Source organism: Thamnophis elegans, chromosome 5, assembly GCF_009769535.1.
Source record: "Thamnophis elegans isolate rThaEle1 chromosome 5, rThaEle1.pri, whole genome shotgun sequence".
In the NCBI taxonomy this organism is placed as follows: Eukaryota; Metazoa; Chordata; class Lepidosauria; order Squamata; family Colubridae; genus Thamnophis; species Thamnophis elegans.
In genome coordinates this window covers 60,666,092-60,690,742 of record NC_045545.1, presented here as the reverse complement: position 1 = coordinate 60,690,742, position 24,651 = coordinate 60,666,092, and the positions used below count along the sequence as shown (strand labels likewise).

General features: G+C 37.1%; 1 protein-coding gene across 3 annotated transcripts in view; it reads left to right on the top strand.

Moving 5' to 3' along the window:
- The window catches only part of SLC16A1 (solute carrier family 16 member 1), a 41,614-nt gene extending 27,379 nt beyond the window's left edge, over positions 1–14,235 (top strand). For all 3 annotated transcript variants that reach the window (XM_032217494.1, XM_032217496.1, XM_032217495.1), the window contains exons 2-5: positions 2,122–2,372; positions 7,072–7,215; positions 8,641–9,504; positions 11,079–14,235. In XM_032217494.1, coding sequence (XP_032073385.1) covers positions 2,156–2,372; positions 7,072–7,215; positions 8,641–9,504; positions 11,079–11,338 — 1,485 coding nt within the window. In that variant the 5' untranslated portion in view covers positions 2,122–2,155 and the 3' untranslated portion in view covers positions 11,339–14,235. The remainder of the gene's footprint in view (positions 1–2,121; positions 2,373–7,071; positions 7,216–8,640; positions 9,505–11,078) is intronic.
- Positions 14,236–24,651: the final 10,416 nt, after the last annotated feature.

Below are 24,651 nucleotides of genomic sequence, written 5' to 3'. Positions count from 1 at the left end.
AAGTCTCTGCTCCCCTCAGTTAATCTTTTAGCAATTAGTACGGAGAAGCCTTCAGGAGGGTAGGGCTGACTAAGTACGTCACATCAAACACAAAAGCTACGAGATCGCCATCTTGTGACGCAGCTAAAAAAGAAAGGGAGCCTTTTGCGAAATTGAAGCTGGTATTTTAGATAGTAATAGAAGAAATTCCTCAGGAATGGTCCCCGCCCGGATTGACTTTTAAATAGCTTAGCTTTGTCCTGGGGGGGGGGCAATCTGCCTAGGGCTGCAAAAAAGGCAGCGCGGAAAACTGGCCGGAGTAAAGGCTCAGCTAATGTTGAACCTCTTCTCCATTCACAGCAAAAAAAGGCTATGAATTACAAAGAGATCCTAACGACTGACCTTCTCCCTGCCCCTTTCTGCCAGAAAGGGGAGATATCTATAGATCTTATAAGATATACGAACCAGAATCCTGACAGGAGCTTCGTTGAGCTCCCGACGGCGGCAGGCTCCCGTGTGAGCTTGGCTCTTGATGAAAGGTCTGGTTGTGGATTTAGATATAGTTAAAAGTACCTGCAGTGGCGTGGAAAACAGCTGCGTGCACGCCCCACACAATTACAGCTCCAAGCAGGAGCTAAGCCCCCTTCTCCCTCACAGGAACACTTTCCCTCCATTACGAAATCTCTGAGGCTAATTTTACAGGATATGCGCGTGAACCTATGTTTTTTATGGTGTGGAGCCGCGGCGATGCTCTGCGTGGCCATTCCGGAGCCCATCCGCAGGGATTTCAAGGAATGCGAGGTGGAGTCTAAACTGGTCCCATCGACCCCTGTGAAACGGTTGTTCGACCTGAAAAGGGATCGCAACCCACATGTTGAGAACCACTGCCTTAAAGGCTTCCAATTGATTTATTAATAGCCTCACTAGTTAATTCATTAGGTCAGGTAGGTGGGAAGCTATACATATTGGTCACTCCTGACAACTGTTTAGAATTCAATCTCTGAATGAAGCACTTTGCCAATTGAATGAATAATGAGAATATGAGATGCTTTCTGTGTAATATGAAAAAGTTGGGGAGATGCACCTTAGTATTTTGAAAATGTGACCAAAAAGAAAGGCAAAAATAAATGTAATATAGTGGGGTGAGGAAGTGATGATGTAAAATTGGTATTTTTTAACTGATTATGTCTCCGTTTTTCATTAGTATACTCTTAACATATTCTTATAGTTCAAAATGTGCCCACTAATTCCAAGAGTCGGTAGATACTTGAACCAGGAATTATGCTTACCCATGAACATTACTTGTTTTCAGACTTAAAAATGTCATGCTATCCAAGATACCTTGTTGGATTAGTTGCAATATTTTCAGAGAGAGCTTATTTTTGGGTGAGGGCTTATTTAGCGCATGCACTCAAAAGCCCGATTGGACTTATTATCCAGGCAGGGTCTTATTTTCAGGGAAACAGGGTACTTATTATTATATTTGAAGTATGTATTGTACAACACTGCTAGTGGTGAGAAATCAATTAACTCTTTTAGTACATATCCAAATTACCAGTGTTTCCAGAGAAGCATCTATTTTGTGAATGCATCCCAAGCTTATTAAGGAAAGGATACTTTGATGTGTATTCCAGAGGCAGTTGAATAGACAGGAATGATTTGAATTTGACATGTAGCTTTGGTTCATGGATGCCTGAAAAAGAAATTTGGCATTGAGTCAGGTTAAGTTCAATTATCCTGTCCTTGGCATTTTAAAGATACACAGTATCTCAACTTATTTTTCTGAACTTTGACTGCTGTTGATAGAAACAGACAAAGTTATTACAATAATTTGTTTTCACAATTTACCAGTAGTTGAGATTAACTGAAATACAGTTTAGAGTTGGGACAACACTAAATATTCTTAACTTCTTAAAAAGAGGAGGAAATGACATTTATAAGCCCAGGAGGAGTTATTCTTACTCGCTCTTATAATAACTTTATATCCCAGTCTTGTCTAAAACTTGGTGATACGTATGGTCTTAAAAGAATATCGTCTTAACAGAAAATGGTTTTAATAGTATTAGCGACAAAATTCAACAATGTTTCCTGAATGCTTATTGTCATATTTTCTGAAAGAAATACTGTCATTTTTCTTTATAGATCTTTAAATACCTGTTGAATTACTTCATTCAAAATGGCGCCAGCAATTGGAGGCCCAGTAGGATACACACCACCTGAAGGAGGATGGGGTTGGGCTGTGGTTATTGGTGCCTTTATTTCTATTGGGTTTTCATATGCATTCCCCAAGTCCATTACAGTATTCTTTAAGGAGATCGAAATCATCTTTGATGCATCAAGCAGCAAAGTTTCCTGGATCTCTTCTATTATGTTGGCAGTTATGTACGCAGGGGGTAAGTTTACAAACCAATTGAGTCTCATTTTTACTGTACAGTTTCAATAATAATGTCATGCTTTAACTGAAGAAAAATGTTATTAATAGATCTGTAGGTAAATCTAAATATTCCTATAGTACACAGTGTGGGAAAAATATGCCAATCTATTTAGTTTGTGCAAATATAAATAATATCTTTCAAAGGGTATTAGAATGTTGGTACTAAGAAATATGGTCTGTAATAATCACATGCATTCACTGCTTTTTTGTAACTAGAGTGGAAGTATATGTGTGTTATCAACATATTTGCTATCATTTTTGCTAATAGCTAATAATAATCTATAACTACTTAAGGTAATATATACTCTAATTTTCCCCCTTCTATTCTATGTGAGAATTATTAAAGTTATCTAGAATTAAATCTGTGTTTTTGATAATGTTCAAGGTGTGTTGAACTCTGGGCCATTGTTTTATTACTTTTTATTAGTGATTTAAATTGACTGAATAATAAATTAATAACAAAGTTTTACCCAGGAGCTAAAAGAAATTAAGGATGTACAAAACCTCTACATACAATCATGCTATGTATATGGAAATGGACCATTAAAATCCACATTTACATACCTATTTTTGTTATTGTTTTTGTCCTATTTATTTACAGGATTTGAGGCAATTTAAAAACTAAATAGACATACCTCTTCATAGTTTCGAAACAGGCCTGAATAATTTTGGCTTCACTGCTGTTGAAATATGGTGAACAGCCAACTTTTACTTTGCATGTATATCTCAGAAATAAATAACTATGCTGCGTTGCATATGGTTTTTTTCTTTCGAAGAGAACAGCCTTTGTCCTTATTCAACTGTTGAGGCAATCAGCATATTTTCCTGCTTCATGGTGGCAACAAGCACATGAATTCTAACAATCTTGTCATTGTTTGATTTTAGTTTAGAAAATACAGTCCCTAAATAATCAGTTGCAAAACACAGATAGAGTCAATAATGTAAAGATCAACAGTGTTCATTTAAAAAAAAACTTGAAAAATCTGTTCAACTTTACTAATGAACTGGGATTCCTCCCCCCCCCCCAGTTTTTGAGCAGTTTTGGGGTACTTTTCATTGCCATTGGTGGCACTTCCCTGGTCAAATGTCACACCAATAAAATAAAATGCGTAATTATCCAGATTAAAAGGACATAAGTCAGTATTCAGGACATGTGTTTCTAGTTGCATTTAAAAAAAGCTCTAGAGTTTGTAGAATGTTTTTCTCGGTTGGCATTTAGTCACTTTATTTTAGATTTAAGCTCTTTAAAGAAATATTTTAAATATTGAATGTAAATTAATCAGTCCCAAGCTTTTGAGTGGTAATTAAAGGACTATACAATTTGTACATAAAAGAGTTAAGGTAAGAATTCATTTAAGCTTTTATTATACAGTAGCTATTATCTGGTTTTGAATTGAATAATAAGTAATGCTAAAAAAATGTTGACTACAAGCTATTAAGCACATCATGGCACAGAGTTAGATTCTTTGTGTGAATATCTGTTTCTGATTATTTTTGTTTGTGTCAGAATATCCAGCATCTATATTAATGGTGCCATTTTATGGAAATCAGGGAGCTGGGGCTTTTTCGTTGCAGTACCTTTTCCATGGAACACCACATACTCTTGACATTTATATGACCCTAGTCCTGTGGCCTTTTGCAATATCTTGGAAATTTGTCTCAAGGATTGAGCCAGGAGTTCAGTTGGGCCATTTTGTAACGGTGTAGAAAATAATTGGGGCCTCATTGTTGATTCTTACATTTTTTAGCCTATTTTAACTTAATGTTAGTAACCCAGTGTTACAATTTTTGAGCCATGTAACTGTACAATACAAGTAGTCCTCAACTTACAAATACAATTGAGCGCAAAATTTATGTTACTAAGTGAGTAATTTGTTAAGTGACTTTTGCCCCTTTTTACAACTTTTCTTGCCAGACTTGTTAAGTGAATCACTGCAGTTATTAAATTAGCAACCTGGTTGTTAAGTGAATCTTGTTTCCCCATTGACTTTGCTTGTGAGAAAGTTGCAAAATATTATCACATGACCCAGGAACACTGCAACTGTCGTTAACATGAATCAGTTGTCAAGCATCTGAATGTAAATGATGTGACCATGGGATTACTGCAATGGTCATAAGTCTGAAAAATGGTCTTAAGTCACTTTTTTCAATGCTGTTGTAACTTTGAATGGTCACTAAGTGAATTGTTGTAAATTGAGGACTATCTGTACATTCATTAATAAATAAATACTGCCATTATTAAACACTTTAGAAACCATATCTGATCCTAGCTGTATGCTAAAACAATCTAGCTGTTAAACAGTTGGCCATTATCCTTTATTGTTGGTGATACAAATTAAATGAAACATCTGTTCAATTGGAAGTTGTACCTGTCCTGGGTCTTGCTTCAAATTACAAACATCTGCCTTCCATATGTGATGTCCTGGTAAACAAATATGATATATCTCTTGAAGCTGAATTATGTACTATTTCTCATGTATTGGTCAATCATTTAAAAAAGTAGTACCATAGCAAGAAAGCAAATAAGGTGTGTGATTTAGCTCTGGGTTCCCCACAAACACGCCTTGTATTGCAGACGAGAAAGGGCGTTGGTTCTTACCTGATACGCCTATTCTCATAGTGGGGGAGTAGTATCCAGACTGAGTTGACTTCATCGGCTCATTAATTGGACTGAGTCTGACAAGACTGCTGGTAGGCAGACCCAGCTTCCGGCAAAGGATTTCTATCACACTCAGTGTGTCGTCTTCTCCAAACCAGGAATCAGGTCATTAATGTCCATTATTTTCTGTAAATACGTCTATATACAGTAGGTTAACAGTCAAATAAACACCCTGCCAAATTTAGGGAGGGGCTGGATGCTACTCCCCCACTGAGACTAGGCGTATCAGGTAAGAACCAACGCCCTTTCTCCATAGTGGGGAGAGTAACATCCAGACTGGGACGAAAGCTAAGGTGTCCCTTGGGAGGGTCTAAACATGTTACGTAGAATCACCATCTCTATGCATAGACTGTAAGACCCTTTGTTCAAATGCGGCTTCAGCCAAAGCAAAAGAGTCTAATTTGTAATTCCTTATGAAGGGGGAAATGCGGCTTCGGATTGGCTCAAAATGGCGATTCGCACCAAAAGTAACTTTCAGCAGCAGTGCACTCTCCGAAGCTCTTGAATAAGCGGCTTGGGCCTCTAAGGGCTGCTGTACGCCTCCCAGCTGGCTGACAAGTCAAGCGCTGCAGTTATCGGCTTGCATGGCGACAATTGAAACCTTGCAGCCACTTGCCTTGCAATCTAGTTGTTTTTAAAGTTTGGACGCTCCACAGCGTTTTAAAACAGCCAAGGTTCGACGCTCGACCTTCAAAGGGAGTGGCAGAGCGCTCCGGCGCAGACCTTGTGGCCGCTCTTCCTGTCTAACTTCTCTTTGGCTGTCAGCAAGTGGCCAGTCCCGCAGGCAGCGCTATAGCCAAGGCAATAAGAATCTCCTCCGATGTGGCCAGAAGGGGAAAGCCTCCCTCAGAGCGACCGGTGAAGCTGATAGTTCAACAATGACCCTCTATGCCACTGCCAGGGGGTATAGGCGGGCAGACACCACCCCCATTGGGATTTTGGTGTTAACTAGGGAGATACTATTATTTAGACCTGCAATTCACAATTAATCCCATTCGACTTGAAATTCTTCTTGAGCACTGAGATGACACATCCATCCACATTGAGAGACTGAGTCAGAAGCTGGGTCTGCCTAGCAACAGGGGCATGACTTAACAGTCTTGTCAGACTCAGTCCAATCAATGAGCAGACGAAGTCAACCCAGTCTGGATGCTACTCCCCCCACTATGGACAAGCAGCTCCCTTTACCAGTTGTGCTGTGTTCCCATGACAGTTTTCCACAGCAGACTGCATAGTTCAGCTAAGTGAGGCCCACCAAGGCTTCTCAGTGCTAATAAGATGTGTGCGCTAAACAAATTATGCCAAAGCAGAAATATTCACAATACATTAAGAAATAATTTGCAAACAGAAACAATCATATACTTTTATAGATAGATTTGCAAAATTTAAACTGTTAACATACCAGGAGAATTTAAAAGTTAAATGATCAAAACCTTTGAGTGTGTTTTTGGCTTGCATATTTCCATCTAGTTCTCCCCTCATCCTTCCACCCGGATCTTTGGTATTGTTAATATGAACTCAGTAGTGCATATTCATTGTACAACTGATAAAATATACTTTAGGCTAAATTAGAATATAGTTTGGAATGTTCTTTTTTATTTTACTCATCTTTCAGTTGTAATTATCTTTTCTAGGAGAGTTAACAAGGTACAGATTTTTTACCAAAATGTAAAGAAAAATAAACCAAAATATTCAAATATAAGTAAATCGGAATCATTTGCAACCAGCTCCCGCACCACACCCACACCCAAACCTATTCAATTGCATTATTATTATTTTCTCTTTAGGTCAAGCCATCCACTTTTCAATTTAGATTAACCAGAACAAAGCTGTGCTATAATCTTAAAACCAACTTTTAGGGGCTTTAAATGAAAATATCTAATTTTGCAATGTTTGCTCTCTGTTTCTTTTGTATTGTAGTGTTCATAGTCTTCAGAAGTCTCTATTTTACTTTGCGTGTATTACTTTAAAGATTGGGAAATACCTTGATTTCTTCTAGGCCCAATCAGCAGCATCCTGGTGAACAAATATGGCAGCCGTCCAGTCATGATTGCCGGGGGCTGCCTGTCAGGCTGTGGCCTGATCGCTGCCTCTTTCTGTAATACTGTGGAAGAGTTGTACTTCTGTGTTGGTGTTGTGGGTGGTAAGTGAATGTATCTATAAAATGTAGATATATGTAATTGTATAATTTTCAGAAATATAAATGTAGATAATTGTTTTACAGAGGAGAAATGTAATTTTCTATAGGAAAACACTAATCTGGAATGTTAAGTAAAGGCCAATATTTCCTTTCCAGGATGACTAATCTATTGAGCTGGGGAGCTAGAATTCATGGCTACTTTTTTTCAGAGAAGGATATTAATCATTATTCATCATTTGAATGTTAGTCAAAAGCGAATTCACAATATCTCTTATCCCATTCAGCCAAGTAGCTTGGGAAGAAGTCAAATAGCATTGAGCTATTTCAGTTTTTTTATTTTATTTCCCCAAGCAATTTCTGAATACAAACGGGTGATGGCATTTCTTTGAGATGTCTTTTCCATCTTTGGCATCCTTCTCAAAACAACCTGCCTGAAGGAATTTGTTATCTCTGTAGTATCTCTATATTTCCCAAACTTATTTTGTTGCTTATTGGCATATAAGTAGTCCATTTTATGACTGTTTTTATGATGCTCATAAAATGAGACATTGTGGTCACTAAGCAAAGTACATCACTAAACAAATCCATTCTCCTGAGTATCATAATCACCTGTTTTAAGTCAAGGACTATCTGCATTTATTTATTTTTGGCTTTGAATTGGTTTTCATAAGTGCTTTTTCAAAAAAGGTTTGCATACTATATATCAGGCCTGTCAAACTGGCAGCCCGTGGGCCAGATACATCACGTGAAGGCCACACCCACTTCAGCTCCACAAAGGCAAAAATTGCCATGATACATCACTATCGAACCTGTGACGCGATTGAGTTTGACACCCGTGCTTTATATATTTAATGTTTTTCACTTTTAAAATATGAAATATAGCTCTGCAGATTTTAGTAAGTGGAAAATGAAATGTTGCCATTCTTTAGGGAAGGGATTCAGTGTTTCTAGAAGTAAATTCCCCAGCTGGGAAAAGCTTGAAGTGTTCCTGAGCCAGTATTCCACAATATGTTGTTCTCCTGTCCAGGACATTTATATCCAGAAATTACCAAACCACCCTGGAAACAGCATAGTCCAGTAGAAGTTCAACACACTTAAGTATAGGAACATTTCAATGAAATGAAATGAAATCATTGAATTTTGCACATTTATACTTGAAAACAAAGAGTTTTGGTATAAAGATGTTTCAAATATCACTGAACTATCCCCAAGTATTTAGTGTGTGTGTGTTTTACATTCTGTATCCCAAAGTCTTTTGAATGTGTTAAGGGAATTGTATTACTTTTTATCACTTTAGCTTAATATGATGGATATAGTGTGCACGCCACAATATCGGATAAATAATAAACTGATTCTAGAACACAGGGATTTGTAAGGAATGCATTTGTGTGTGTTAATAATTTAATATAATTGTATTTCTATCCCCAGGTCTGGGCCTTGCATTTAATTTAAACCCAGCTTTGACCATGATTGGGAAGTATTTCTATAAGAAACGTCCTTTGGCTAATGGATTAGCCATGGCTGGTAGCCCTGTATTCCTGTCTACGCTGGCTCCTCTGAACCAATATTTCTACAGTATTTTTGGATGGAGGGGGAGCTTTTTAATTCTTGGAGGACTTTTGTTGAACTGCTGTGTGGCTGGGTCATTGATGAGACCAATAGGACCTAAGCCTGATCAAGTGAAAAAAGAAATTAATAAGGAAGCATTGCAGGAGATCGGCAAAGGGTCAGTAAAAGAAACAGGAGATGTTAATACAGATCTTATTGCTGGCAAAAATAAAAAGCAAAAGACTACAGTCTATCAAACAATTAACAAGTTTTTGGATTTGTCACTCTTCACACATCGTGGCTTCTTGATTTACCTGTTTGGCAACGTGTTTATGTTTTTTGGACTATTTACACCATTAGTGTTTCTTAGCAACTATGGAAAGAGCAAACATTTTTCTAAAGAATCTTCAGCTTTCCTGTTATCTATTCTGGCTTTTGTAGACATGGTTGCCAGACCATCCATGGGTTTGTTGGCAAACACCAAGTGGATTAGACCTAGAGTCCAATATTTTTTTGCTGTGTCTGTTATCTACAATGGCGTGTGCCATCTTTTGGCTCCTTTATCTACTACTTATGCTGGCTTTTGTATCTACGCTGGATTTTTTGGATTTGCTTTTGGCTGGCTGAGCTCTGTCTTGTTTGAAACACTGATGGACTTAGTTGGGACTCAGCGATTCTCCAGTGCCGTTGGTTTGGTGACTATCGTGGAATGTTGCCCAGTCCTTTTGGGACCACCTCTTTTAGGTAAAATATGTATTTCATCCCTGGGATAGGGAGGAAGGAGACTGTATAGGCATTTTGATGACCTATGAATCTGACCTGAGATAAGTAGGAGAAAGATAATTTATGCCGCCGTAGACAAAACCATCAGGATTCAGCTTATAATAATGCCTTATACTAGGATTTCTTAAACTGGGTTTTGAGCAGTGGTGAAATTTTAATTTTTTTACCACCAGTTCTGTGGGCGTGGCTCAGTGGGCGTGACAGGGGAAGGATACTGCAAAATCACCATTCCCTCCCCACTCTGGGGCCATCCAGAGGTGGTATTTGCCGATTCCCCGAACTGCTCAAAATTCCGCTACGGTTCTCCAGAACCTGCTGAATTTCACCCCTGGATATGAGCCTCTGGATGTGACGATAGTTGCATTTTATCCTTTTTCAGCTCTTGTCCAGGGGTTGCCCCTCTTATCTGCATAAATGATACTGCGGCTGCCGCTGTATCATCTTTTCTCTTCAACTAAGGTGGGCTAAAAATAACTTTGCTAAAATTGCCCTTTAACTATATAATATTGGCAAGGAGGCTGAGCTTATCTTGGCCCTGTGGACACTTTTGCCCACCCACAGAACCACAAACTTCACTGCTTTGATGGGCACCATTCTGATCATCATTGCAGGATTGGTAGGCTTAGTGGTAAAAGATAAATCTAAGAGAAGGGTTATTTCTAAATAGAGATAAGTCAACATGAAGGCTAGAACAAACTTTGATTTTTACAATCATTTCTCTGCTGGTCATACTAACTTAATTTTTGAAGAGAAGGATAATTAATTAAAACATTACTCATGTTCTTTGCATTCCTTCCAGTATTGCACTAGTTAAATATACATATCTGTGTCTCTTGAAATACGTTTGCACATTGCTGTTTGAATGTTCCTACCCAGATATATTAGAGTCCCTTATGGACCACTATTATTTTCTTTCGCCTCCTCTACCCCTCAAGAATTGGGTTCTTGTGTCTTATGCATAAAGTTTCTGGGAAGAAAGACATGGCCAGGACTGGTTGCAGTTGAACGTGGCAACTGTAGGTTGACATAGCAGGGAAGGTGGATGTAGAATTTCCTGACAATTCTGTTTCGAGAAGGATCATTAGCTGCAGTTCGGCAGTTCAAATCTCACTGGCTCAAGGTTGACTCAGCCTTCCATCCTTCCGAGGTGGGTAAAATGAGGACCCAGACTGGGGGGGGGGGGGGGGGGGGATATGCTGACTCTGTAAACCGCTTAGAGAGGGCTGAAAGCCCTATGAAGCGGTATATAAGTCTAACTGCTATCATTCTTAAATTTGTTAAATTAGTGCCAGGAGCAACTTCCAGTAGCTTCTAGTATACTGGTAAGTTTGGTTCATGAGAGTAGGGTGTGTTACACAAATTCACCACAATATTTGAGAATCCCTATGTTATACAGATATCTAGAAACAGTCCGGTAATGAGAGGAAATTATTTAGCACTGAGGTTAATTCTTGGCATTTGTGATCATTAATTATTCACTATTACAAAACAGCCTTATAACCTATTCCCCTTCTTCCTCCGCTTTTGCCTTTTAGGTAAACTCAATGATATATATGGTGACTACAAATACACTTATTGGGCATGTGGCATTATCCTTATTTTCTCTGGGATCTTCCTATTTATTGGGATGGGCATCAATTACCGGCTAGTGGCAAAAGAGCAGAAGGCAATGGATAAGCAGATTGCTGAAGGAAGAGAAGAAGAAACCAATATTGATGAAGCTGAAAAACAGAAGGAGTCCAATCTACCTCCAAAAACCACAGAAGATGGTATAAAAGAAGATAGTCGTGTGTGAGAGACTCATAAATCCAGAAGGTTTTGTAATCATTAAAAAATACTGACATATTCGAGGGAACTGCTGGTCTTAATGAACAGTGGTAGAAAATGATATAAATCAGGCTTTTTCAAAAATATAAAACCTGTTACTGCAGATAGTATTTTTTTTATCAACACCTGATATGTAACAGGTCAGTGGGCAGTGCTAGCATTTTAGTAGGGTTTTTTTTGGGGGGGGGGTCAAGGTGGGAATGTGTACTCTGCTTCTCTCTTTTATCAGCAGTGTGAATGTATTAATATGTGCCTTAGAGCTTCCATGTCTAGGCTATTTTAGCAAAGCCTTAACACTGTTCTGTAAATTGTTGTAGGGTTTGTTTGTTTTTGTGTCTACGAGGCAATATTCATAAAAAATAGCTGGCTTGTTTTATTAGGGATCAAAATTGGCTCGTATGCAAAAACCATTTCCTATGCTCCTTACTGCCAGTCTCATGGTAGGTGTACAAATATTTTGCGCAAACAAATGAAGAAAAGACTGGTGGATCCTTTAAAAAAAAAACAGTATGGCAGGCCTAATGTTTCTAGATACCAGATTCTAAGATATGTTTCTAATAACTTCTAAAAACTTTCCCAACTTGTTGGGCTTCTTTGAATAAAATATGTGAACATTTTCATACTGTCTTCACTTGACTTTCTCTGGAGAGGAAATTACTTTTCAATTACCATTACTTTTTGATTTGTTACATGCTTTGAAAAAGTATCATTATCCTGAATTGAAGCTGGGATCAGTGTAAGAGGATAGCGTATGCAATTATTGAACAAAGTTAAAGATATAATATTTTCATTAACTCTTTAAGCTTTGAAGTAAGAAATTCTAAGGATATTGCCAAACATACTTACTTAGAAGTAAGCTTCATTGAAATCAATATTGCTTACATTTAGGTAATGATAAAATTTGCACTATTACCATGGATAGTGATACTGATATATAACTTTCACTTATGAGTTATGCTACTTCCAAAGGGATATATTTTTGTTTTATGCTACAGCTTTTTTAAAAAAAATACTTCTCGGTTGGAGGGGGGTGTCAATATTTCTCCTTATTTTGTATAGTGTAAGTACCAAGAGAATATTGTCTTAACACAGCTATAGTGTCAGGACAGACAACATTTTATTAATCTGTGCTCAGGATAGATAAAATATTCAGTCTTTCATGCTTTTCATGTTGACTTACTCTGAGTGGATTATATTTTAATATGATATATAGCTGCTCAGCTGTGTTTTTTTAAACTTTGTACAAAGTAGAAACCTGTGTGTTTCTTGTATTGAAAAATACCACACTTCAAGGACAAGTGAAAAACAGCTTTCTGGTCACAAGCCAGGCCCTGCAGCAAATCGATCAAAAGTTTAGATTATGTAAATTACATTTGCATAGTTCACCCATTAAATGTGACTAGTTCTTTTCCTATTTCAGTTATTCGTACAGTAATTCAAAATGTATGGGAGCAAGTCTGGGAGATGATTGGTTTAAATGATCTATTTGTCATGTAAAATATTATTCTACAAATGTCATAATATAGTTAATTACTTAATTTCCTGAAAGCTGGAAAATTTATTGATATAAGTATTCCTTTTGCTTGCAAATGGGTGCTTGCTCTAGTGTATGTAGTGTTTTATGTCACTACTAAAGTGCAAAACAATATGCTGCTAGAATCCTACTTTTCATACAGCAAAATATTTAATATTTCAGTAGTCTTATGGGGAATATATGGCAAGTAAAATTTCATTTCTGATTATATATGTCATGGTATGATATGCTCTTGATTGTCCTACACTACTGAATCTCATTTGCTACTGCTTAGACAATGGACAAAAACTAGCAAAATCTGTGTTTTATAATTCTGAAAAATAAATAAATATTAGACTGCCAGGACAAAGCAGTGCATAGATATACTAGTAATGAATAATGTCACTAACCTGTTGTATGCTTATTCCATTTAAGATTCAATCTGCATGATTTGTAGTATATTTGTTTTAAAAACATGGATATAAATCAAATTGCAATTAATTAATTTTATTATTAAGATTTTTTCGTACAGAGAGACAAATAGGTAATCATAAAATGGTTGTTCTTGGAGGTTGTTCTTCAACAAAAGCTATTAAAATGAATGCAGATTATCTTCAATTTTTCAGGTATTGGCTTGGCCAATTACACAAAACATTTTTTGTGTAAATGTGTGTACATTGATTTAGCAATATTCCAAGAATGTAGAAATTCCAGGTTATGGACTATGTTGCTATACTCATGTGCAAACTAATACATTTCCAGTTCTCTTTGCAGAATGTGTGGCCAGTGATGTTCCTTTAAGAATCCCCAATTGTAGTACAGGCACATTCCCACATGTTCTTATAGTAGAACAAGAAAAACATTTGTATAATGTAAAGGCAGTACCTGTGAGATCTAGAAATATTCTTCTAGCATGTAAGTTGATATGTGATTGAGTTGCTCAAATGTATGGAAGCTAGTAAAGTGTAAAAAACAACAAGCCAAAAAGCGCACAAGGCATATGCAGGATAGTTCTGGAAATAAATATTGATTAATACTTTTTCTCTAAGAATTTTTCACTCCCCATAAAAACACCATGTAGACATACCTGTCTTTAAGTACTAATCATAACATGATACTCTGCTCCCTTTCTACTAACTGAATTTAGTAGATTGAAATATTATTTAATAAGTTTGATCCCTAATGTTTTTCCATGTGTGATGCACATTTATTTTGTATAAGCCAAATTAAAAATAAATTACTTTTCCATAAGACACTTGCTTTGTTAAGCCTCCTATTTGCTGAAATTTAAGTCGGCTTCATGCAAGTCTGCATGAAATTAACAGGTAACTGCTCCAAAGCTAAACGTTTATGTAAATAAAATGTAAAAAAGTGGATTTCATATTTTCTGTCCTTCTCCCCCATATGAAGAATCTGACAAGTAAAGTTGCCTTTAATGAACAGAGTTTGTGGAAGTCCCCTGACAGTATTAAAAATACACTGTGAAATATCTTGGCTGCTGAGTTTATTAGAATTTTTTATATATCCAAAATGAAACACAAAAGAAGCCTATCGGGCTTTTTTCATATTTTGTACATTCAGTAGAATATTTTCATATATATGTTATTATACTCTGTTAAAATGTAACATTACAAAACCTTGTGTCTTGTATTTTAACCTCGTCGACGTGTCAAGAATGCATAACTGGTTCAGTTTGCAATAAACTAACATTGAAAAGCTGCTAGTTTGAGCCATATTCTTGTAAATATAAATAGCCTTGATGATAACTAATACAGTACACTTGGTCTCTGGTCTTTATTTTACTTGGTGAATTAAAAAAATTATCATAGCCATTCTGGAAACACATTAAATTTGAGGGGAGGGATAGATATAATATAGTAGATGAAGCTGTATTTCAGGGAGCAAACTGAAATTCTTTTTGTTTTAAATGTTTAATTAAGTATCACTGAGAGGAATAATAAACAAATCTCAAAAGTTATAAAAATACTTAAAATAGGTTCTCAAAAGATTCAGCTGTCAAGATCTAAGTAGGATAAAAGTGTATATTCTGCCATTATCTTAATTCTATAACATTTAGCAGGTAACAAGCATTTTTCTGGTAATTGTTTACAAGTTAATAACAGTATAGAATATGAATAATTTATTTTAATAATTGCATGGTTAAATATTTTTCAAATGTACTAGATTAAATGTTTAGTAGAAAATGAATAGTTGACAGGTTTAAAATTATCAAGTCTTAAGATAGAAATAGAATTCGTTTCACTTGCTTATGGTCTATGATCACTAGATTCTTTGAGACTTGTGAATAGCTTGTTTAGCCTAGAAACATATAAATAAATATTTTTTTCTTTAACATTTTTATATCAAAACAAGTAAATACAATTAAGCACATCTTTGGTAATTTGTAAAGGTTGTACTTTCTTCCATTTTATTTCCTTTCATATTCTATGGTTAGCTATCTGTCTCAAGTGATGCTTCAACTAAATTAAAGTAAGAAGTGCTGACTTGATGTTTGACAGAATCCCACAAAGCTGTGCCTCAGAATTGCCCAGATAATTCTTGTTATCCTAGAGGAACCCAGAGTATACAAGATAACAGAAAAGTCCACAGATCTTATTTACTGTTAGTAAAACATACAGGAGAGGCCAGGCCATCAATGCTTATTACACAGATACTGTGCTGCACAAATGAAACCATTGTTAAGGGATTTATTGCTGCCTATTCTAAACCCTTTCAAATGCTGTTGCCACATACTCTTTTATTATTTCCTCCACCACCACCAAATCTATACTGTAAAATGGATTATAGCATTTTCTCTTCTCTTCCCTCTCCCAGAACAGTTGTTACAGTGGTGAAGCCAAGGGACTAGTCTATTATTTCATTAGTCTGCAAAATAATGGTATAAAAGTGCATTCTGCAACTAACACAAGCAGAGCTGAAAATAGAAAATACATCCTGGATAAAATGTTTGTGCTTTTAAGTTCCATTAAAAAAATGAATTCCAACTTAAAGCTTGTATCAAGGATCAAAAATTTATTTTTAACAATGGAACATAATTATTGGGTTTTAAAGCAGATTGTATACCAAGCAGCTATCCTGGAAATATTTATTTTTGCTGGCTCGTTTTTCATCTTAAGCTATTCTTGAAACTAATTCCTGATCTATTCTCCCCTAAAATGTTAAAAACCAGGATAGATTTATTGACTATGATTGCATACAGATGTTTATATGCCACCTCATCCAAAGATTTTACTTACAATATACAACTGTCTGCTGCTAAAATATTTTTGAACCCAACTAAGCAGTGGCTTCCAGTAAAATATCATTGGCCATTCCAAAGGCATTTTGGGAGGGAAAAATCCCAAAGCTTTCTGCACTTTTACCAGGGATGGGAACATGTTAACCTTAGAAGATAGGAAGCTATTCTAGATGAAGGGGCTATGACAGATTTGTTTGGGTTGTCCTTAATATCTTGGTGACGGGGAATTTGCCGCATGCTATTTTGGCTAATGCATAGTGGGTAGACATACCCTGGAAGAGGACAGTCCAAGTAGCAGCATACACTCAGATCCTAGAGAGCTTATAGAGGAGAATTTAAGCTTGAAACAGACCCAGAAATCTATCATCAAGCAGTGTGATTTGTACCATAGCAATGTTATCCTACCATATTGATTCTGACTGGTCAGTAAGCAGACAGCTACTTTTGGTACCAGCTGTAGCTTTCTATCTCTCCAATCATTTTCTGTGGCTATGCATGTCACAAATAGTGACTAAGAGGCTAGCAAAATTAATCAATAAAATATAGTGACAGCCAAGGACAGCAACCATAGCAGCCATCATAGTCTCCCTTAAATTGTCTTCAAAAGCAACCCATGTAGAACAAATTGCAGTAATCCATATGTGAGTTAATATGAATTGCCAGAATCTCTTGGTCTAGCAAAATGGGAGCACTAGCTGAAGCTGGACAAGGGCCCTCCTGATCATAGCCTCCACCTAAAGATCTGGCAGAAACTAATTGTAGGGGGATCCTGTTGAGCACAACTTGGGTATCAAAAGCTTTTGAAAAGTATCTTCCTCTTGCTGTGAATCATCGTGTCATTTCTGTCCTCTTCGCTGTCACACAAACTCCAGCCACAGGATCAAGGCCTCTGCCATTTCAACTGCCTGTAATATGCAATTATCCTTAATCAGCATTTTAGGTTTAAGTATTTTTCAAAAGAATGTGGTAGAGAGCCTAAGCCTTAAGGCATGCTTACATTAGAGCTTCCAAGAGCGCTAATGCCAACAGGGAGTGTCCACTCAAAAAAAGTGGAATCACAACACAGTGCTACAATCCTCAAAAGATACCACAAATATAATAATGGTGTTAAACTGCACCGAGATATGAACGTGGGCCAAGAATGGCATATTCCCTCATGTAAATCCTGCTGCTAGTCATCCACCAGGGTGGTTAATGCATTATCTCGTCCACGCCCAGGCTCAACCCAGGCTAGAAAGAATCCATATAATCTTGTTTCATGCAGAGCAAGGATAACTGGGTGGATGGAAAGTTCTGTCACAGCATTTTATTAAAAAGTAAGGCATATAGATTCACCATTTTAAGATTGAATAGCATTAGACTGAATAAGTGCTATTACTGACTTGTTTAAACAATTCTGCACACTATGTTGAATAAGGATGTTGGCAGTAAAGATTCTGTACCACTGTAGCACTTGCTAACGAAGCTGCCATCTATCTCTTTCTTTGGCTGGAGCTTAAAGAAAAGACTACCCGGGCTGTTAAGCAGATTTACAGCTTAGTGTTGTAGTACATAAACATGTTCTGTCACTTCTTCCCTTCCCCCTTTTTATTTTCAAATTTGGTTTTTCTTAGGTTGTTTTGGAGACAGAGAGTTGTCTGTTGGAAATAGAAAAAACAGTACTACTCAATTTAACTCACTTCTTCGATAGCAGTTTTGCAGCATGGATGAATAAAATCATGACTGCCAAGAAAATAAATGCCATCATCATCGCATAGCTACATAGACACAAAATTCTAGTTAGGACAACTGATCTCAATAGTGGACAGCACCTGACTGACCTTGTCTAAGAAACCAAACAACATTATACCGGGCTAGCACTTGGAACAAGACTGTAGGCTATACTGGGAAGTCAAAGCACTGCCAAACATTTTTCATATAGTTATCAAAATAATTTTCCAGTAGAATTGAGGGAGGGGTTACGCATGACTATTCTCAAAGCCTGATTGGTCCAAAGACTGAGGGAAATTTCTTTAATGTCCCAGCATTCCCTGTTGGCTCCCAGTTTCCTCTCAGTCTTTGGTCCAAGCATTGGTTTTAGCTCCATTAGAGAACATTGTTGGAAGAAATTTAAACTACTCTTATTTCGACTGATTGGCTTTAATTACCAAATTGATGAGTGTGGCCTCAGAGACTGTTCTGTCTCAGACTGAAGTAGGAGAGCTGGTCTGGCGTCTTTCCCGCCCTAGTTATGCTGAGGTAGCTAGCCAGGTGGAGGGTTGGGCGGTCATGTGGTCTGTGTTTTGCAGTTTTCTTCATTCGACCTCGAGGAAACTGGGAGCCAACAGCGAATGCTGGGACAGAAAAGAAATTTCCATCAGTCTTTGGACCAATCAGGCTTTGAGAATACCCACACATAACCCCTCCCACAATTCTACTGAAAAGACGTTCAGGTAAGGACCAACGTTCTCTCTATGGATATGTGCATAACACCAGTTGGAAGAAAGCTTAGTTTGAAACAGACTCTCATGCTATTTGATGCTTCAATATCCTTTCCAAACAGATTGTGTGCCATGAAGTTGTCAACTCTTCATAACCACATAGGCAAATTTTCTCTGTCATGATCTGTCCTTAATCTGGTCTTTTAGTCTTAGAGCAGTACATTCATTGCTACTAAAATTGAGTCCATTCAATTTCAGCTGATCATTTTCTGTTCTTTCCCAGTGTCTTCTTCAGAGACTTTTTCTAAATACAAGTTGTAATAAACATGTTCCTATTTTAAGCCTGGTAGTTATCCTCATGTGACACTAAGCCCCTTCTGCGGTTGACCAATCTTATCACATAGCATTGTTCCTTATTTTGGTACATGTAAGTAATGACATGCCCTTAAAATATCTTCCTCTTTAAAGCCAGTTCTCTTGCAGAAAGTGATAGCCAGGTCACACTTCATTTAAGCTTTATACTTGGAGAGGAAAGCAGATGACTTTCCAGTGGTTCTGTTCTGTTGTGACCCTGTAAAGAATCTTCCTAGCGTCAAGTTGTTTTAGAGAACGTGTATTTTCCCTCATCAGCTGCAATTTTTTTAAAAAAAGATTTGACTGCATGATTTAAACTAAAGGTCTTCAAACTTGGCAACTTTAAGATTTGTGGACTTCAGTATCGAGTTTTCATGAATTTCACGAATTTCTATTTCAAAAATAATTTCTAGTGCCATTGCTTGTGAATTCAAGTTAAAGCAAAGCTTCTGTTTTTTTGCAAGGACACTCACTATATGGACGGTGACACCTTACATGCAACCCTAACTCTAACCTTTCCTATGTTTTAATGAAGATTTTTAAAACAAAGTAAATGAAAAGAAGAAAAAGGTGTTAAAGCAATAAAATAGAAAAAAGCAAAACAAATATAGGAAGCAAAAACAAGGAAGCAGCTTCTGATTTTCACAGCAGTTATAAACATATTTAAAATCATTTCTCCACTTCAAAATTACATGCCATAGTTTCCTTAGATTCTGCTCTTATTAATCAGTAAATGCAGAAATCATCAGTTCATTTTATCTATTTGCAACAAAAGGTCCGTAAAGTCCAGTCTTTTATAAAAGTAGTAAATTTCCTCATTAATCAACCTGTGCATCTTTCTAGAAGCAATAAGAAAACTGCTATACATATCTGCCAAAAAAGATACCTCATTTTAGATCTTTAACATTCAGGAATCTATATATATTTAATAAATATGAGAACTTTAGCTTCTGATTTTGTTTTTAAAATCTTTATATTGCATACTGCAGAAAGAAATTCTGGCAAATACGAAGCGAAATCTCAGGCTTCTATGAAAACAAAATTAATGTGCTTTTTCCACAATGCTAATTCTGAGGACCTCACAAGGTGGGGTTCATTGTAATAATAAGGTAGGCCTTTCCTCCACTCTTTATCCTGCATTTACCCTTGCATTTTCAAAATAAACAAAAATTGATTATACAAAACTAGTCATTAGATTTTTATTGGACTTGGTTTATGTTGCCAATGGAATTTTCATACATTTTAACTAAACATCAAAATTGGAATGGAAACAAAAAAAGCAATTTGATCATAACTTCACAATTCTTGACTTTGACAATGCTGGGACTGACTGGAGCTGAAATAGGAGAGTACTAGTTCCCTGTGTCAAATGTAGATAGAGGTGCTTTCATAGACCCCAAAATAAATGAGATATAGTGCATGGTTCATACATTTCTTGGGTGAAATCACTTTAACTTTGTGTTATAAGTTAAAATTGTAACACAAACAAAATTTAAATTAACATCTAGGATTCAAGGAAATTTACTCATAGATCTTGATGCAGTTTGTCTGGTATTTTGGAAGTATGCACTTGGCCTGTTGATTTTAGTCATCCTACCTACTATATGGAGTGAGAGACAAATTGTTTATTGGCCAAAAATATTTATATTGCTAACTCTACCTTGCTTTGAAATTACAGTCCTCTAATAGGCACTACAGTAACTTCCCATTTACCAAGTGTGTACTGTATACAGGTTACTGGAGGTGTTGTAGCTCCATCTGGTTGTTTGCAACTGATTCTTGTTAACTGTTCCTTAACCATTCTTGTCCTGCTACAGTTTGGATTGAAGATGACATTGCTTCTCCTTGTTCCACTTCCTGACATAGAAAAGACCTGGCCTTCCTCTTGACACACACACAGGCTGGCATTCAAGCAATGGCAAAGCAGCTTAATCATTGCCATAATGCACTTCAATCTCATTCATGTGATGGCCACGAGGAAGAGATTGCATTCTTGCCTGCCTGTCTTTTCTTTTGAGCCAGGGGACTGTGTCATTCTGCCAGAAGATTTGAATTGTACTGAATTAGAAACTTTCTCCTGTATAGCCGAGGTTGATAGCCTTTAAACAAGATCTTACTACCAAACACGTTGGGGAAAATAGCATCTGGAGGAAGTTGCACGAAAGATATAGGCAGCTGAGAAAGAACAATAAAGAGCTGGCTGCAGTCCCAAAAGTAGGAAGGTGCTTTTTTGTACTGAATGCTCCCTTGTTTTCTAAACAACTGCAAGAAGTAGGCAAGTTGGTGAGAAATCTTTTGATCCTCGTATAAAAAAATTGTCCTTTGAACTGGAATATTCACAGAGTTGTGAGAAAGATAAACTGGATATGCAAAGATAAATTTACATTGTTACCAGCATGGGCCCAGGCCTACCTAATAGAACATTTGGCATCTAAAGAAACACTTGAGGTTCTCTGTGTACTGAAGGCTTGTAGATGAATAACGAGAAAATCTTAGCCTAGAGTCTAGATGTCTACTTGTGTATCCATATGCCTGCTGGAAAGGTTAAGGTAGTGGGTTTGGTGTACTATAAACACAAAAGAAGGATGGTTATGCATCTGGAATGGATGGGCAATTTTAACTTAGGCTACAGATATCCATATAAAATAGGAGCTAGCCAGTGGTGGGATTCAAATAATTTAACAACTGGTTCTCTTCCCTAATGATTTCTTCCAACAACCAGTTCAGCAAACTGCTCAGAAAGTTAACAACCGGTTCTCCCGAAGTGGTGCAAGCTAGCTGAATGCCACCACTGGTGCTAGCCTTCTCTTGTTAACTCAGGCAATAATGAATATTGAAATGTTGGTATAAATGTATGTATGTAGCATGTGTATATGTATGGTATGTATGCGTTTGGGTAGATATGTACTTTCTCTTGAGAGCAGGCTACAGAATTTCATTTGTGCTCACAGTAGAATTGCAATAAAGTCATCTTATCTTAAATGTACATGAATATTGTTTGTTTTCCATTACCACACGAAGAAAATGACTCCAAATTTAAAGAAGCTGGAAATATTCACGTGTTCACGGGAAATAAGGAAGTTAATTTTACAAATTCTTACTTGGAAATAAATTCCATGAATTTAATACACCTAGTTTCCTATCTGCATCCATGTTTGCAATTTTAACAATCTAGTCAGACAGATTCTCTCTCTCTCTTTCTCTCTCTCTCTCCCTCTTCCTCCCTCCCTCCCTCCCCCTCCCCCTCCCCCTCCCTCTCCCCCCTTACTATCAACAGAAGGCCTTTAGGGCCACTAATTAAAATATGAACAAGGAGAGGGTTAAATGTGATTACAATATACATAAACATTTTTAATACTGCTCAAGATATCAAAACATATTAAAATTGCTTATCCAATAAAGCCCTTTCTAAATAAAAATATTTTGCATTGTCCTAATGCAAAAATATGAATCATATGAAGCAACTACTTCAAAAGCAACTGAAAATCAATGTAGTGCCTAATTTGCTTGGCACACATCTTGCCCTGGAGACATGCTGTCAAGTGTTTTGTACCCTGCTATTCAGAGAAAAAACAACAGGTCTGAAAAGGCTGATTAATGCCCAGAGTACCAGAGCTAGTACTAGAGATCACTAATAAATACCTGCTGAGGTCTTGGCCTCAAGGAGAATGCCTGGCAGAGCCCTTTGATCCCCTTTCAATACTTCCTGTCCATCACTAGTTTTCTCTCTCTTGGTGTAAACAGGAATCAAAATGCAGAGAACAGCAGTAGCTTCTGTCTAGTCTCTGCTTAGCTTTTTGGGCGGGGGATAGAGATTGGGCTAGAAGGAAATGTGTGTAGATAAAAGCACCAGGTTAGCAAAGAAATTTGCTTGATGTACCAGATCTGCTATATGGACACTGCCTTGCATTTTACAATTTATTTGTAGCTTAAGACAGGATTTGAGAATGGCTTATTATATCTGACAAAGAACCATCTTTTAATGTTGAGCAGTTTTGGCCTTCAGGGTTTTAACCTCTTTTTAATCCTGTACCAAGTTTGCATGGCCTGAGTCTAGGTGCTATAAAACCTAGAGTCTGATCTTCCAATTTTATCTAAAGTTGCTACCAAATTTAAATTGCTGTGTGATTTGAAAGGAAAATATATTAAATATTTAGCAAACAGAGAATGCAATCTTATTAAATTTTTAAGAAAATCTCATTCAGGTTGAGCTTGGTGGCTATTCATGAAAACAAGTTGGCCATTGCTTTCATTTAGGATTCTCCCCACACGCCCTCCCACAACTTCAGCGGTGTGTTTCTTAATAAGCTCTCAGTCTTATCCATATATGACCTCATTTAGCTTTCTGAGATCAACCAAGATCAAATAGGTGCTTAAAGCTAACTAGGCTAATTAAATTTACATTAAACAAATTAGTTTTTTTTTTGACCTGGCCTCAATAACTTTACCAGTATGGCCCTGGACTTATTTCAAAAAGGGCAAATACAACTGTTGACACTCCCTCCCCACCCCAAATTGGTCATCTCAGTACAGTAATAATCAAGCAAGTTCTCCTTCCTGCTCATATTAGTATATTAAAACAATAGTGGTATGTGGTTCATGAAATTCTTAATTTACAAAACAAATTTTATAATGAAACACTGAATCTGTTCTGACCTAGGTTTCCTTAACAAGCATGAAGCAGAGTCTTGATCCCGGCAAAACCTTTTTTATTTACACGACTGTGAATTCCTTTCATTCACAGTCAGCAAGGCTTGGCAAACAATCTTTCAGAGGAATATTTATCAACAAGAACTTTATCTTGCTTGGCAAGCTGCAGATAACTAGTTTCCAAATGCAGGGCAAGGCAACACTTGGCACAGATTCTCTTATAGTCACAAACATAACTTTCCGCTCTTGAAACAACCAAAGGAACAAATTGTTTCCTGCAAAAGCCCACTCCCCATTCGCTCCTCTTTTGTTTCCTATGGGAGGGGCCAATCACCTCAAAGGTGTGGCTTTACTCCTAAATCGACCCTGCTTTCTTAGTTGTTCTTGTCTTCAGGCAGCTCTGCGCATGCACACACTGGGAACAGGCGCCAGCTGTTCCTCTGCCTCACTGCTGTCTAGCTCCCTCTCTGCCTCCAATGCTGAGCTGTCTTGTCTGAGCTGTCCTCAGCCACCAGGACTGGCCCATGTTCCTCCCCAACCTTCTCACTGTCTGACTCTGCTGCCAGCTCTGCAAGCTCCCGGCAGGCCACAACAGAATCTTTGTGGGACAAAGCTGAGCATCATGATTGAACTTGCAGAATCATAATTAAGTAATTCAGGTACTTTTGGGGCAAATGTTTAGAAATGGTGTAAAGTGTAAAAGGGTCTTTAAAATGTTTAAACCTATGTAAGTTTAGAAATTTTTTAAAATTCTTTTTAAATATAGGTTTTATAGGGAGTGGGATGGCTCTTCTGCTTTTATATGTCTGATTCTTTGTTTCTCCCACCTTGATCAATCCTGCATTAATGTAACTTTTCATTTATGGCATACAGGTAGTTTTTGACTTATGACCACAGCCCAAAGTTTCTATTGCTAAGTGAAACAGTTGTTAAGTGAGTTTTGCCCCATTTTATGACTTTTCTTGCCATAGTTGTACAGGTAGTACAGGTAGTCTTCGAATTAAGAACACACCAGAGCCCAACATTTCAGTTGCGAAGCAAAACATTTGTTAATTGGATTTTGCTCCCTTTTATGACCTTATTTG